Source organism: Ovis canadensis, chromosome 4 (assembly GCF_042477335.2).
Source record: "Ovis canadensis isolate MfBH-ARS-UI-01 breed Bighorn chromosome 4, ARS-UI_OviCan_v2, whole genome shotgun sequence".
Classification (NCBI taxonomy): Eukaryota; Metazoa; Chordata; class Mammalia; order Artiodactyla; family Bovidae; genus Ovis; species Ovis canadensis.
The window spans coordinates 43,713,829-43,727,148 of NC_091248.1; the positions used below are offsets into that span (position 1 = coordinate 43,713,829).

At 35.4% G+C, this 13,320-nt stretch overlaps 1 protein-coding gene across 2 annotated transcripts in view; it reads left to right on the forward strand.

Moving 5' to 3' along the window:
- The window catches only part of ITGB8 (integrin subunit beta 8), a 93,919-nt gene that overhangs the window by 63,932 nt on the left and 16,667 nt on the right, over positions 1-13,320 (forward strand). For both annotated transcript variants that reach the window (XM_069587636.1, XM_069587637.1), the window contains exons 7-8: positions 7,164-7,259; positions 11,201-11,290. In XM_069587636.1, the coding sequence (XP_069443737.1) occupies positions 7,164-7,259; positions 11,201-11,290 (186 nt within the window). The remainder of the gene's footprint in view (positions 1-7,163; positions 7,260-11,200; positions 11,291-13,320) is intronic.

Genomic DNA, 13,320 nt, shown 5'->3' on the forward strand with positions numbered 1-13,320 from the left:
TTAAGTCTGAATTTGGCAATAAGGAGTTCATGATCTGAGCCACAGTCAGCTCCCATCCTACCAATAATCATTTTTAATATCAGTGGGCGAAATGCTCCAATCAAAGGGCATAAGGTGGCTCATTGGATTAAAAAAAAAACCCCATCTATATGCTGCTATAAGACACTCACTTGAGAGCTACAGATACACAGACTGGAAGTAAGGGTTTGAAAAAAGATACTCTATACAAATGGAAACAAAGGAAAGCTGAGGCAGCAGACCTGCATCAGACAAAGTAGACTTTAAAAGAAAGTCTGTAACATAAGACAAATAAGGGCATTAAATATTATATAATGATAAAGGGATCCATACAAGAGGAGATTACACTTATTAACATATATATGCCCAGTATAGGAATACACACACACACAGAAATAAAGAAAGAAACAGACGTAATACAATAATAGTAGGACACTTTAACATCCCAATGACATCACTGAGGAGATCATCCAGACAGAAAATCAATAAGGAAACAGTGGCCTTAAATGAACCATTACACCAGTTGCACTTAATAGATATCTACAGGACATTCCATCCAAAAATAGCAGAATGCACAGTCTTCTCACATATACATGAAACATTCTCCAGAGACCACATGCCAATTGTCTCGACAAATTTAAGAAGATACAAATTATATCAAACATCTTTTCTGACCACAATGGCATGAACCTAGAAATCACCTATAGACAGAAAAGTGGGAAAAGAACAAAGACATGGAGACTAAACAATATGCTAGTAAGAAATCAGTGGTCAAAGAAGAAATTGATGAGGAAATCAGAAAATAAATTGAGACAAATAAAAATGGAAACACAATACTCTAAAATCTATGGGATATACCAAAAGCAGTTCTAAGAGGGAGGTTTATAGTACAGGCCTATATCAAGAAATTAGGAAAAATTTAAAGAAACAGCCTAACTTACCATCTAAAGGAAAACAAACACAAAGTCCCAAGGCAGCAAAAGGAAGGGTTTAATAAAGATTAAAGCAGAAATAAATAAACTGAAGTTTATTTAATTTCTTAAACTACAATAAAAAAGATCAACAAAACCAAAAGCTGTTTTTTTAAAAGATAAAATTAATAAGCTGTTGACCAAGATAATTAAGAAAAAAAGAGTACCCAAATACACAGAATAAGACATGAAAGAGAAGTTATGCTGTAATCACAGAAATACAAATGATCATAAGAGAATATTAAGAACTATTAATACCAACAAATTGGACAAACTAGAAGAAATAGGTAATTTCCTACAAACATACAATATTCCAAGACTGAATTAGGAAGAAAAGATAATTTGAACAGATCACTAACTAGTATTGATACTGAATCAATAATCAAAACCTCCCAAACAAAAGTCCAGGACCAAAGAGCTTCAGGAGAATGCCACCAAACATACAAAGAAGAGTTAATATCTGTCTTTCTTAAACTATTTCCCAGAATTGAAAAGAAAATACGACTTCCTGAGCAACTTTCACTTTCATCTATTTCACTTTCAAACACTTCCAAACTGATTCTATGGGGCCACTTTTACCCTGAAACCAAAATCAGACAAAAACAATACCAAAAACAAAAACAAAAAAAAACAGGTCAATATATCTGTTCAACATAAATGATTATATCACTATACGCAGATAACATGATACTATATATAGAAAACCATAAAGTCTCCTTCAAAAAACTATTAAAACTAATGAATTAATTCAGTAAAATTTCAGGATACAAGATTAATATACAAAATCTGTTATTTTTCTATACACTAATAATATATTAGTATATATTTTCTCAGGGACAGAAAGCAAGAAAACAACTTCATTTAAATTTGCATCAAAAGGAATAAAAATACCTAGGAATAAACTTAATCAAGAAGGTGAAAGACCTATGCTCCAAAAACTATAAAACATGATGAAGTAAACTGAAAATGATAAAAAGAAATGGAAAGATATCCCATGCTCTTGAGCTGGAAGAATTAGTATTGTTAAAATGGCCATACTACCCAAAGCCATCTACCCAAAGATGTAATGCAAATTCTCATTACCAATGGCATTTTTCACATAACTAAAACAAATTATTCTAAAATTTATATACAATCACAGAAGACCCCAACTTGCCAAAGAAATATTGAGAGAAAAAAACAAAGCTGGAAGTATGCTACAAAGCTATAGCAATCAAAACAGTACGTACTGACACAAAAACAGACATATAGATCAGATACATAGATAGCCCAAAAATAAACCCATGCACATACTGTCAATTAATCTATGACAAATGAGGCAAGAATATACACTGCAGAAAAGACAGACTCTTCAACAAATGGTGCTGGGAAAACTGACAGCTACATTCAAAAGCATAAAACTAGAACATTCTTTTTTTCACATCATATTCAAAAATAAACTCAAATGGATTAAAGACCTAAATGTAAGACCAGAAACCACAAAACTCTTAGAAGGAAACATAGGCAGTATGGTCTTTGACAAAGATCTTAGTACTATTTTTCAGACCTGTCTCCTCAGGCAAGGGAAACAAAAGCAATATAAACAAATGGAACCTAATCAAACTGAAAAGCTTTTACACAGCAAAAGAAACCATCAACAAAGTGAAAATGCATCCTATTAAATGTGAGATGTTTGCAAATGATATGTCTAATAAGGGGTGAATATCCAAAATATATTAACAGTTAATACAACTCAATATTGAAAAACAAACACATGTATTTTAAAAATGGGCAAAAGACCTCAATAGGCATTCTTCCAAAGAAGAAATACAGATGGCCAACATCTGAAAAGATGTTCAACATCACTAATCATTAGGGAAGTGCAAATTAAAATCCCAGTGAGATATCATCTCATACCTGTCAGAATGGCTATCATCAAAAAGACCACAAATAACAAATATAGAAGAGTAATGTAAAGAAAAGGGAATCATAGTGCATTGTTGGTGGGAATTTAAACTGGTACAGCCACTATGGAAACAGTACTGAGATTACTCAAAAAATTAAAAATAGAACTAAGATATGATCCAACAATTCCACTCCTAGGCACATATATCTGAAGAAAATGAAAATCAAAAAGACCTATGTACCTCAATGTTCATAGGAGCAGTGTGTACAAAAGGCAAGATAGGAAAGCAAGCTGTCCATCAAGAGATAAATGAAGTTTGTGGTATATATATACATATATATATATATATATATGTATATATATATATATATATATATAGCAATGGAGTGTTACTCAACTCTTGAATGAACTACTGCCATCTGAAATAACATGGATGGATCTAGAGGGTGTTTTGTTGAGTAAAATGAGTCAGATAGAGAAAGACAAATACTGAACATATTCACGTATATGTTGAATCTGAAAAAAGTACAAATGAATGACTATAACAAATCAGAAACAGACTCACAGATACAAACTGGTAGTTACTAACAGGGAGAGGGATGAGGGAGGGGCAAGATAAGATAAAAGGATTAAGAGGTAAGATTATTAGGTATAAAATAAGATACAAAGATGTAACATACAACACAGGGAATATAGCTAATATTTTGTAGGCTAGGCTATTATAGCTAATTGCTTATAATCTATAGAAACAGTGAATCACTATGTTATACACCTGAAACTAATATAATATTGTAAAGCAACTACACTTCAATTAAAATAATATGTACATGTATATGTGTGTATATATATATATTACAGATTTTTAAATTAATGAAATGCCCGATTTTAGCTTGCTACTCTGCGATCTGTTTAGAACTGTAAATGCCATGTGAACAATAAGGACTTCAATAATAACTTTAGATTAGACCTAATTTGAATGCTTCTCATGCTTGCAGAAAACTAGCCAGGAAATTATTTCTGCAAACAGTATTTAGGTGTTTTTGGGTTTTTTTTTCCTAAGAAGTGAAAGCAAAGTTGCACATAGAATCACCTGGGCTAGGCTCAAAGTAGACTCACACTGCTTCTAATGCCCCTAAAAATGAAAAAAAAAAAAAAATGATTTTCCAAAGTAACTCAACAAAAACAAAAACTGATGAAAATATTTATGAAATAGAATGTTCTAAATAAATTATGTTTGGTTAAATCATGTTTAAGCAGAAAATTTGTTATTACCATTCTCATTAAACAGCTTACAAAAAATGATTAGTCCATGCCCCTCATTCACTAACTAAGGATATCAAGAATGCAACAGACACCATGTTGACAGGAGCCACAAATTCAAACACTTCAGGAGCCAGGTGGAAATGGTAAATGCATGAGGCAAGTCAAAGCATATCCAACAGCCCAGCATCTAGCCTTTAGTAATGCTCTCCAAATGTCTTTTACTGAAAGCTGTCTTTTATTAAGCAGCTACGGTATTTGCTCCTTTACACTTAGGGAGCACCATCCAATATCCCAGTGAAGTATAGATATTGCTATTACCTCCATTTTATAAGTGAGAAGATGGAAGCACTAAAAGAATCAGGAACGTGTCTGTGGTCACACAGCCCAACATAGCAGTGTCTAGGTAAATGACAAGCAATGTGACATCAGGACATGAGCCCCTCAGTTCAGTTCAGCTCAGTCGCTCAGTCATGTCTGACTCTGCGACCTCATGAACCACAGCATGCCAGGCCTCCCTGTCCATCACCAGCTCCCAGAGTCTACCCAAACTCATGAGCCCCTACTAATCATTAATTTGGGCTTAATAATTAGAAGATGGTAAATTAAACATGTTAACCCATTTAATCCCCACCGTAACTCTGAGAAGTAGATACTAGATACTAGTACTTATACCTATTTTACATATATAAAATCTATATCAGAGAGGTAAAGACAGATTCCCAGTGTCATGGAGCTAGTAATTGCAGAACCAAGAGTTGAAGCCCCAAGTGGTCTGTTTCCAGGGCCCCTGCTCCTGGTATGGCTCTCAGCCAGAACAATTTTGTATCCTGCCTCCATGAAGATATTGCAATGTCCAGAGATATTTTGGTTGTTACAACTAGGGGAGGAGGGACATATTGGCATCTTATAGGTAGAGGCTAGGGACATCGCTGAGTATCTTACAACACGCAGGACAGTCCCACACCACAAAACAAAATATAAATAGTGCCACTGATGAGAAACACAGGCCTATGAGATTATTACTGTGCAGCCATAGAGACAGAAAAACAGGCCAATGGGAGAGATGGCAACTGACAACACATAAGTCTTCATCTTTAAATAAATCTGTGCTATCAGATTGTTTTCATGCTCTGTCATCTAAAAATTGATTTATGAAAAATAATGGAAAAATAATCCAGATAATTGAGTGCTTTCACTTAACCAAGACATTTTTCCATATCGTAGTATGATATGCAATACTTCAAATTCTATATTATCGTATAACTTTTTATAATGAATCTCTTTTATGGAGAATCTTAAATGCTTATTTTTTTTATCACTACATAAGTACATTATTAAAATTCATACATCTCTACACGGTTATTTCTTTAACCAAAACTGTTTTCATTTAATCTTTCTTACCTCCTCTTTCCTTCTGACATTTTTAAGTTATTTCTCACAAATCACAGAGAAGGTGTTGGTGAAGAAGAAAAATGTGAAAGGAATCCTTTTGCCCTTAACTACTTAGGCGTTGCTTTGGCACATTGCTTTCTCTTCTCCCTTTTGGCCATGAAATTTTTATCTCTATTAATTATTTTCAATGTTTAGAGAAACAATATGTAATAGGTTAGATAGAGGGGGAGTTAAGGCTGAGGAGTAGCGACGTCACCAAACCAGGACAGCTGGCTGAGAGGGAGTATTCCTGCTAGTGAAATACAAGACATAAAAGGTAAAATACTTAATACTTAAAAGATAACTGTGCTTCATGGGGGAAAGGGGAAAGGGTTCAACAATGGCCATTAATCCTCAACTCTCCTGTTAACAATGGTTTATTTAAACATCTGTTAAGCATTTGTAACTTTAACAAATTGGCCTCAAGGTACTTAGAATTTACTTTTAAAACAGTTCTTTCTAGGGTTAAAAAATGTGTTCTTTTAAGCTTAAAAATACACTGAACTTCTTAATGATTTTCTGAGAAAAAATAATTTTCTGGATTTAAATTTTGTATATTTTCAGTCAGTGTTACTTCCTGTTTTTGAGAAGGAGAAAGCGATTAAGAAGGCTCCAAAAACTGCTTATATTTTGGACAGTTTTTTAAATATTGGTTTTATGTGTGTTAAGTATAAGCTGGTCAAAAACATGTGGATTAATTTTTCCATAAAATATGAATGGTTTTAAAAATTAAGAAGAGGGAATGCTTGGCAAACTCTGATTATTTTTTGTCAAAGCAAAAATATTTGAAAAGCAGTTGTTGCCATTAGAAAATATTCCCAGTACAGCTAGATACATTTTTATCATAAACTGACAACCCAGGATTTGAATACAGGATTTTCTTCTTTTAAATAGACTTTGTACTACACCATGTTACATAGCAAATATATATTGCATGCATGCATGCTAAGATGCTTCAATTGTGTCCAACTCTTTGCAACCTTATGGACTGTAGCCCGCCAGGCTCCTCTGTCCCTGGAATTCTCCAGGCAAGAATACTGGAGTGGGTTGCTGGGCCCTCCTCCAGGGGATCTTTCCAACCCAGAGACTGAACCTGGGTCTCTTGTGTCTCCTGCATTGGCAGGCAGGTTCTTTACCACTAGCGCCACCTGGAAAGCCCATCAAATATATATGCATATATACATTAATATATTCGCATTTCAACACTTGTTACTGAATTTCACCTCAGAATGTGATTGTCACTAATATGTCTCTGTTTCTGAATATTACATAATCTTTTAATTATGTCACTTGGAGTCCAGTGTTAACCTAAAAGGTGCTAAAGACTTTGTACTATGTTGAATGCAACCCTCTTCATTTTTCTGAGCTTCTGATATTTTTATGGCACTTTTGTCTTTAAAATATCCTTAATACTTTGATGTTAACCTTATTTTTTTTAGTAATTTAAATGCCTCTAGTAAAACAATAATCCTTCCCAACCCAATACATTTTTATGTTAATCATACAGTTCTACTTATAACAGATGTTTGGAAGTGCATGGAACTGATGCACTAAATTTCACCCCCTTTGTCTCATTTTCTCATTTCTCATTACAGGAACATCCCTCACTAGGCCAACTTTCAGAAAAGTTAATAGACAATAATATTAATGTCATCTTTGCAGTTCAAGGAAAACAGTTTCATTGGTATAAGGTATGTTAACTCCCAAAATGTAAAAATTAAAATGTTTGTATCTATAGTTAAAATTAGAATACTTCTCAGAACCCCAGGTAAGGATTCTGGGGTTCTTATACTTTGTACCATCTATTTTAAATACTAAATTAACTAATGTATACTACACAGTGTCCTAAGTTAACATTTAAGTATAAATAAATGCAAATTCTATGTTTGCAAACCTGAAATTAGAATCAAGTGAGAGCACTGATAGTACTTGGTACTGAAGTGAAGTGAAGTGAAGTCGCTCAGTCATGTCCGACTCTTTGCGACCCCATGGACTGTAGCCTACCGGGCTCCTCCGTCCATGGGATTTTCCAGGCAAGAGTACTGGAGTGGGGTGCCATTGCCTTCTCCAGAGGATCTTGCTGACCCAGGGATCGAACCTGGGTCTCCCGCATTGTAGACAGACTTGGTACTGACTGTGGCAATATTGGAGAAGACTTTTATCAGGTGAAACATAGTTCACACCCCAACTATACCATGCCCACATTTCTGCTTATTCTAGTCCTTGGGCATATCTTTATAATAGATTAGATTGGGGAGCATCAGTATTTTTCAACAAATCTAGCACCAACATACCTAGATTTTCTCTAGGTCATCTAATAAAGGAATAAGAGGAGCCATGGAAGTGGCTGACTCAGCCAAAGCCTTCCTACATAAGAATACTTTTGGTTTTGTCCGGAATCTTTTCAGCAAGGCAAGTCCTACAAGCAGAACAGACATTTGACACCTGCGTCACTCTGGCAGCACCCCACGGGATTCCTCCTGTCACCCTCGATATAGAACTTCTGTGATCCTGCTATAGCTTTCTTTGCACAGTCTTTTAGATTCTTTTTTCCGGAAACTCTCTTTTCTTCATTTCTACAATGGTGTGATACCCTAATTTTCGTTATACATGTCTGCTCACTGGATCTTCATCTCCCTTGTTGTCTTTGCTTTTACCTTGTACCCACAATGTCCTTTACTCCTTTTTTTTTTTTCAGAGAAACTATTTTTTCTTTTGGTTTCAACAGCTACTTGAATTCATTGGCATCTGCCTTAAAGCTGGTGTTCCTGTCACCAGTTTCCCTAATATCTGACTACTACATTTATCATCTGAAAGTGCTACTTTAATTATATCATTTAATCCCTTAGCAATTGTATCATTTCTTCCCTACAGTGAAGATGTAATTCCCTCTTTTCCAAAGTTTACATACCATGGAATTCATTTTAAGGAAACAGCTGTTATATCCACAGAAGTAGAGCTCGGACTCAAATTAAATGCCCAAATCACTTTATTAACAATAGTAACAGCTTCCACTTTTTGAGTACTTACTGTTGTCAAGCACTGAGTTTATTAACATTAATTCATTTGATATTCTTTAAACTCATAACAAGAAGGATAATATTACTAATATGCCCACTTTAAAGATGAAGGAAACAAATGCATTTAGGGAGGTTATATACTTTCCTAACAGCCTAAGTCCTGTGTTCTTAACCTCTAAGCTCAAATTTCAAATTGAATTTCAACTCACTGAGCAGCTTTTTATTCTTTTGCTCCTTTTTCTCTGCTATTTATTACTTCTTGATGGTGATATTGGCTCTAGTAGTTTCTTCCTACTCCTTTAAGAAAATTTCCACTGACTGTTAAACCATAAAACCAGGTTTATTATTAATTGAATTGCATGTAAAGTAAAAATCAACAGGTTCTAAAAGCGTAACAAGCTCTGCTGAGTCCTGTGTATGCCATGCAGTCACCCAATTTGGTTGCTCACAGACATTTTTATTAATCACCTTTGTCTGAGTTGTAACAGCTTCTTAACCCATCTCCCAAATCCACCTTTCACCTGGCTGCAGGATGAGCTATTTGAATCACACTTTGAGTAAAGTGCTCCAGCGGTTTCCTCTGATTATTATGGCACATGAGGCTAGTGGGTCCCTGCTTGCCTCGCTGACCTCATCCCCCAAAGCTGTCTGCCTTAAACTTGTCCCTCCAGTCATGCTTCTAATTCTCCTGGGAACACACTCACCAGGCTCTTTCTTTCCTTTGTAACTCTGTTCTTGCTATTTATCTCCCATCCCTGGAAGCGATTCTCCATTATTAGTTGATTAACCCTTACTTATCCTTGAAGACACAACTCATGAATCACCTCCTCCAGGAAACAGTCCCTGACAGATTTCCCCATGCCTCAAATGCCTGCTCAGTATCCCTTGCATTCAGTTCAGTTCAGTTCAGTCGCTCAGTCGTGTCCGACTCTTTGCGACCCCATGAATCGCAGCACGCCAGGCCTCCCTGTCCATCACCAACTCCCGTAGTTCACTCAGACTCACGTCCATCAAGTCAGTGATGCCATCCAGCCATCTCATCCTCTGTCGTCCCCTTCTCCTCCTGCCCCTAATCCCTCCCAGCACCAGAGTCTTCACCAATGAATCAACTCTTCTCATGAGGTGTCCAAAGTACTGAAGTTTCAGCTTTAGCATCATTCCTTCCAAAGAAATCCCAGGGCTGATCTCCTTCAGAATGGACTGGTTGCAGTCCAAGGGACTCTCAAGAGTCTTCTCCAACACCACAGTTCCAAAGCATCAATTCTTCGGCGCTCAGCCTTCTTCACAGTCCAACTCTCACATCCATACATGACTACTGGAAAAACCATAGCCTTGACTAGATGGACCTTAGTCGGCAAAGTAATATCTCTGCTTTTGAATATGCTATCTAGGTTGGTCATAACTTTCCTTCCAAGGAGTAAGCATATATGACTATTGCTTCATGGGAACATCATGTTTTGAAACTGTCATTTACATTCCTATGAGATCCTTAAGGGTAGAAACTATGTGGCCTAATAATTTAGCATTTCCAAAGTGGCATATGATGTTACTTAACGAAAGTTATATAAATGAATTTTTTAAATGTCTGACAAATATATTTCCCTTTTACCTGAGGTACTAAATTATTTGTAGTAGCTTCTTGTTCAAGTAGTAGCTGGCATACAGCAAGAACTCAGTGATACTTGTGAATGATAAAATGAATATATAAATGCATTTCAAGACTTTTCATAATCTGATTCCATATAAATATGCACCATTCACTCTAGTAAAACTAGTTACTTCTCTATTCTTAGTTAATCTACAACTTCGGTAAACCTTTAAGCCTTTACTAATTCTCATTTTCTCACTAGGAATACCTAGAGTCCATTTTTTATGGACCATCAGAACACCTGTTCGATGAAACTTCCATTTGTGACTTTGATTTTTTTTTTCTCCTGTCTGGACAAACATGTCCTAAAGACCGCTCCATGAAAAAGCAGTTCTGCAAAATATTTATGTTACATGAGAAAACAGTTTTGTAATTAAGTAAATGTTAGAGAATGCGGCAGTTATTGTAATAATGCTAAATTATTTCTGAACTGCAGGGGTATACATTTTGAGTCTCTATGTGGAAGAAACCATATGAAGAGTTTATCAAATTCATTTGCCCTCAGAACCATTTTCATTTTAAAATCTCTTGGGACTAGGTTCTGTGGTCTATACTTTAAAGTTTAAGTCAGCATGTAACTTGGGTACTCACACACACGCATGCACATACAAATACATATCATTTTAGGTATATATGTTTTAGCTGCTTTAGTTAGTTGCTTATATTTTTTCTTGTGTTTTAACTTTTTTATTCATGTAATGACTCATCGTCCATTGATACCTATAAGATTTTTAAATACTTCTTGATTGCTAAGCCACTGTTCAGTTCAATTCAGTTCAGTCACTCAGTCATGTCCGACTCTTTGTGACCCCATGAATCACAGCACGCCAGGCCTCCCTGTCCATCACCAACTCCCAGAGTTCACTCAAACTCACGTCCGTTGAGTCGGTGATGCCATCTGTACATAGTAAGATGCCACTGTACATAGTTGTAATTTACTGAATGCTATTGGTATGCTTTCTAGGACCTTCTACCCCTCTTGCCTGGCACTATTGCTGGTGAAATAGAATCAAAGGCTGCAAACCTCAATAATCTGGTTGTAGAAGCCTATCAGGTATGTATACATTGGACACATTTTTTTTCAAATAAACTTTTAACCCCAATTTCTATAGCAAGGTACAAACTAATGCTTTATCATCTTGAGAGGAGTGATGGAAAAACATCAGATTAGGAATTAGGAACCTGATGTAGCCCTGGCTCTACCACTAACTAGTTACAGAACCTTGGTAAAGTCATTTCAGCTTTCTGTGTTTGACTATGTCCTTTGACACAGTTTACTAAATTCAGGTTGAGCTAGAGACTACTAAATTTCCTTCCTTATTAAATGTTCAGAGAGTCACCAAGTCACAGCCATAGAATATACTTTATTACCAAGAAATATCATAATTTCTAGTGCCATAAAGATAATGAATCCACTGTGTTACTTAAACAGCAACTTTCCAGAAAAAAATGTACTAAGATATGGAGACTGCTGGGAGAATTTTGTTGGGGTCTCCTAGATCATCACTAGGTTGTTCAGTTGTTTGATTCAAAGAATTACCTTAAGTAATTCTCTTAATTACTTTAAGAGATATACTATTTTATTGAGATGACAGTTGTACGCTGTTCCCAGGTTGTGAAGAGTAGGTGCTAAATACAAAGTTAAAGAAATATCTGCTCTCTCAACCTAGGTCATTCCTGGATAGAATAATCTCTTTTAGGACACTGTAGAGACAATAACTGTCATTGCACTACCACTACGAACTAGTTATTTTCCATACATGACCTCATTCAATCCATTCAACTGACCTATAAGGCAGGTATTAGTACTCCCTTTGTGTATTTGTAGAATTTCAAAGAAGCTAAGCCAATTAACCAAAGGTCAAACAGCTAACAAGCAAAAGAAGCAGAACCAGAACCTAGGTTTTCCTAAATTCTAGCTTTCAGGTGCTTCCTTCTGTATTATACAGTCTGTTTTCTTTTTTCTTTTTTTTACATAGTGTTCAAAGATATGCTTGGTTCTATCTTGAATTTACGTGCCATTGACAAACTCTCACTTCTTCAAATGCTCTTATTGACTTCCTGACACAGTAGAGTTGAATGGTATTAACAGTAGCCCAAGTATTGTTAGAAATCTCAGGCATCTCATTTTCTTCATGGAACATCTACTTTCAACTCAGGTACAAAAGAAAAAGATAGAAGGGGATACAGGATAGAAAGTGAAGGACTTGTTTAAACTTTCTTTCCTTAAAAGGAAAACAAATCTTGCAAGGTTTTTTGTTTGTTTTGCCAAGGAAGTATTCTATGTCTCAAGACTATATTGGATGAAATAGGAAAAGCATCTTTAATGACAATTTCTTTCTCACTGTTACCAAAAAGAGAGCACTAATAGGACTAGAGGGACATCTTATCAAGGAAAATCAAACCTGTGTATAACTCATTTCCATCAGTAATTTGTTCCCAAGGATAATCAAAATAAGAAAGGATCTTACAGTATTAGAAGTCACCCTATTTTTCATAATATGAACCCACAAATTACCCCTTAGAAAAAATAGAAGTTGATAAAATTTCCTACATATCAAATTACACCCGTGGGAAAGGAAACAATAGCTTTATTTTTATGTCTTTATTTGTTAGGTTAGGTATGTGATGCATTATCTAATTGTAGTTCTGATTAACCTTAAACAATTTTGAAAATACTAACAAAATCAACAAAAACTCTGACTAACCAATATCCTTAAGCTGGGATTCTGTTATAATTTATATGTCTGTACTTTAAAGTTTTTTCTGAAAATTCATTTCGTCTTCACAGTCCACAAGAAACCACATTCATAATTCATTGAAGAAAAAAACTAATATTTTATTCTACTTTGTAATTCTTTGCATTTCATTTTTAAGACTTTTGTAAAATTACATACAAATTTAGTACATGGTGAATGTGATTGCATTTTATTTTCTATCCTTTACGTTGCCATCAAAATTGTGAATTGAATCACCAGTCTATGTCTGACGCAGGATGCAGCATGCTTGGGGCTGGTGCATGGGGATGACTCAGAAAGTTGTTATGGGGAGGGAGGTGGGAGGGGGGTTCATGTTTGGGAATGC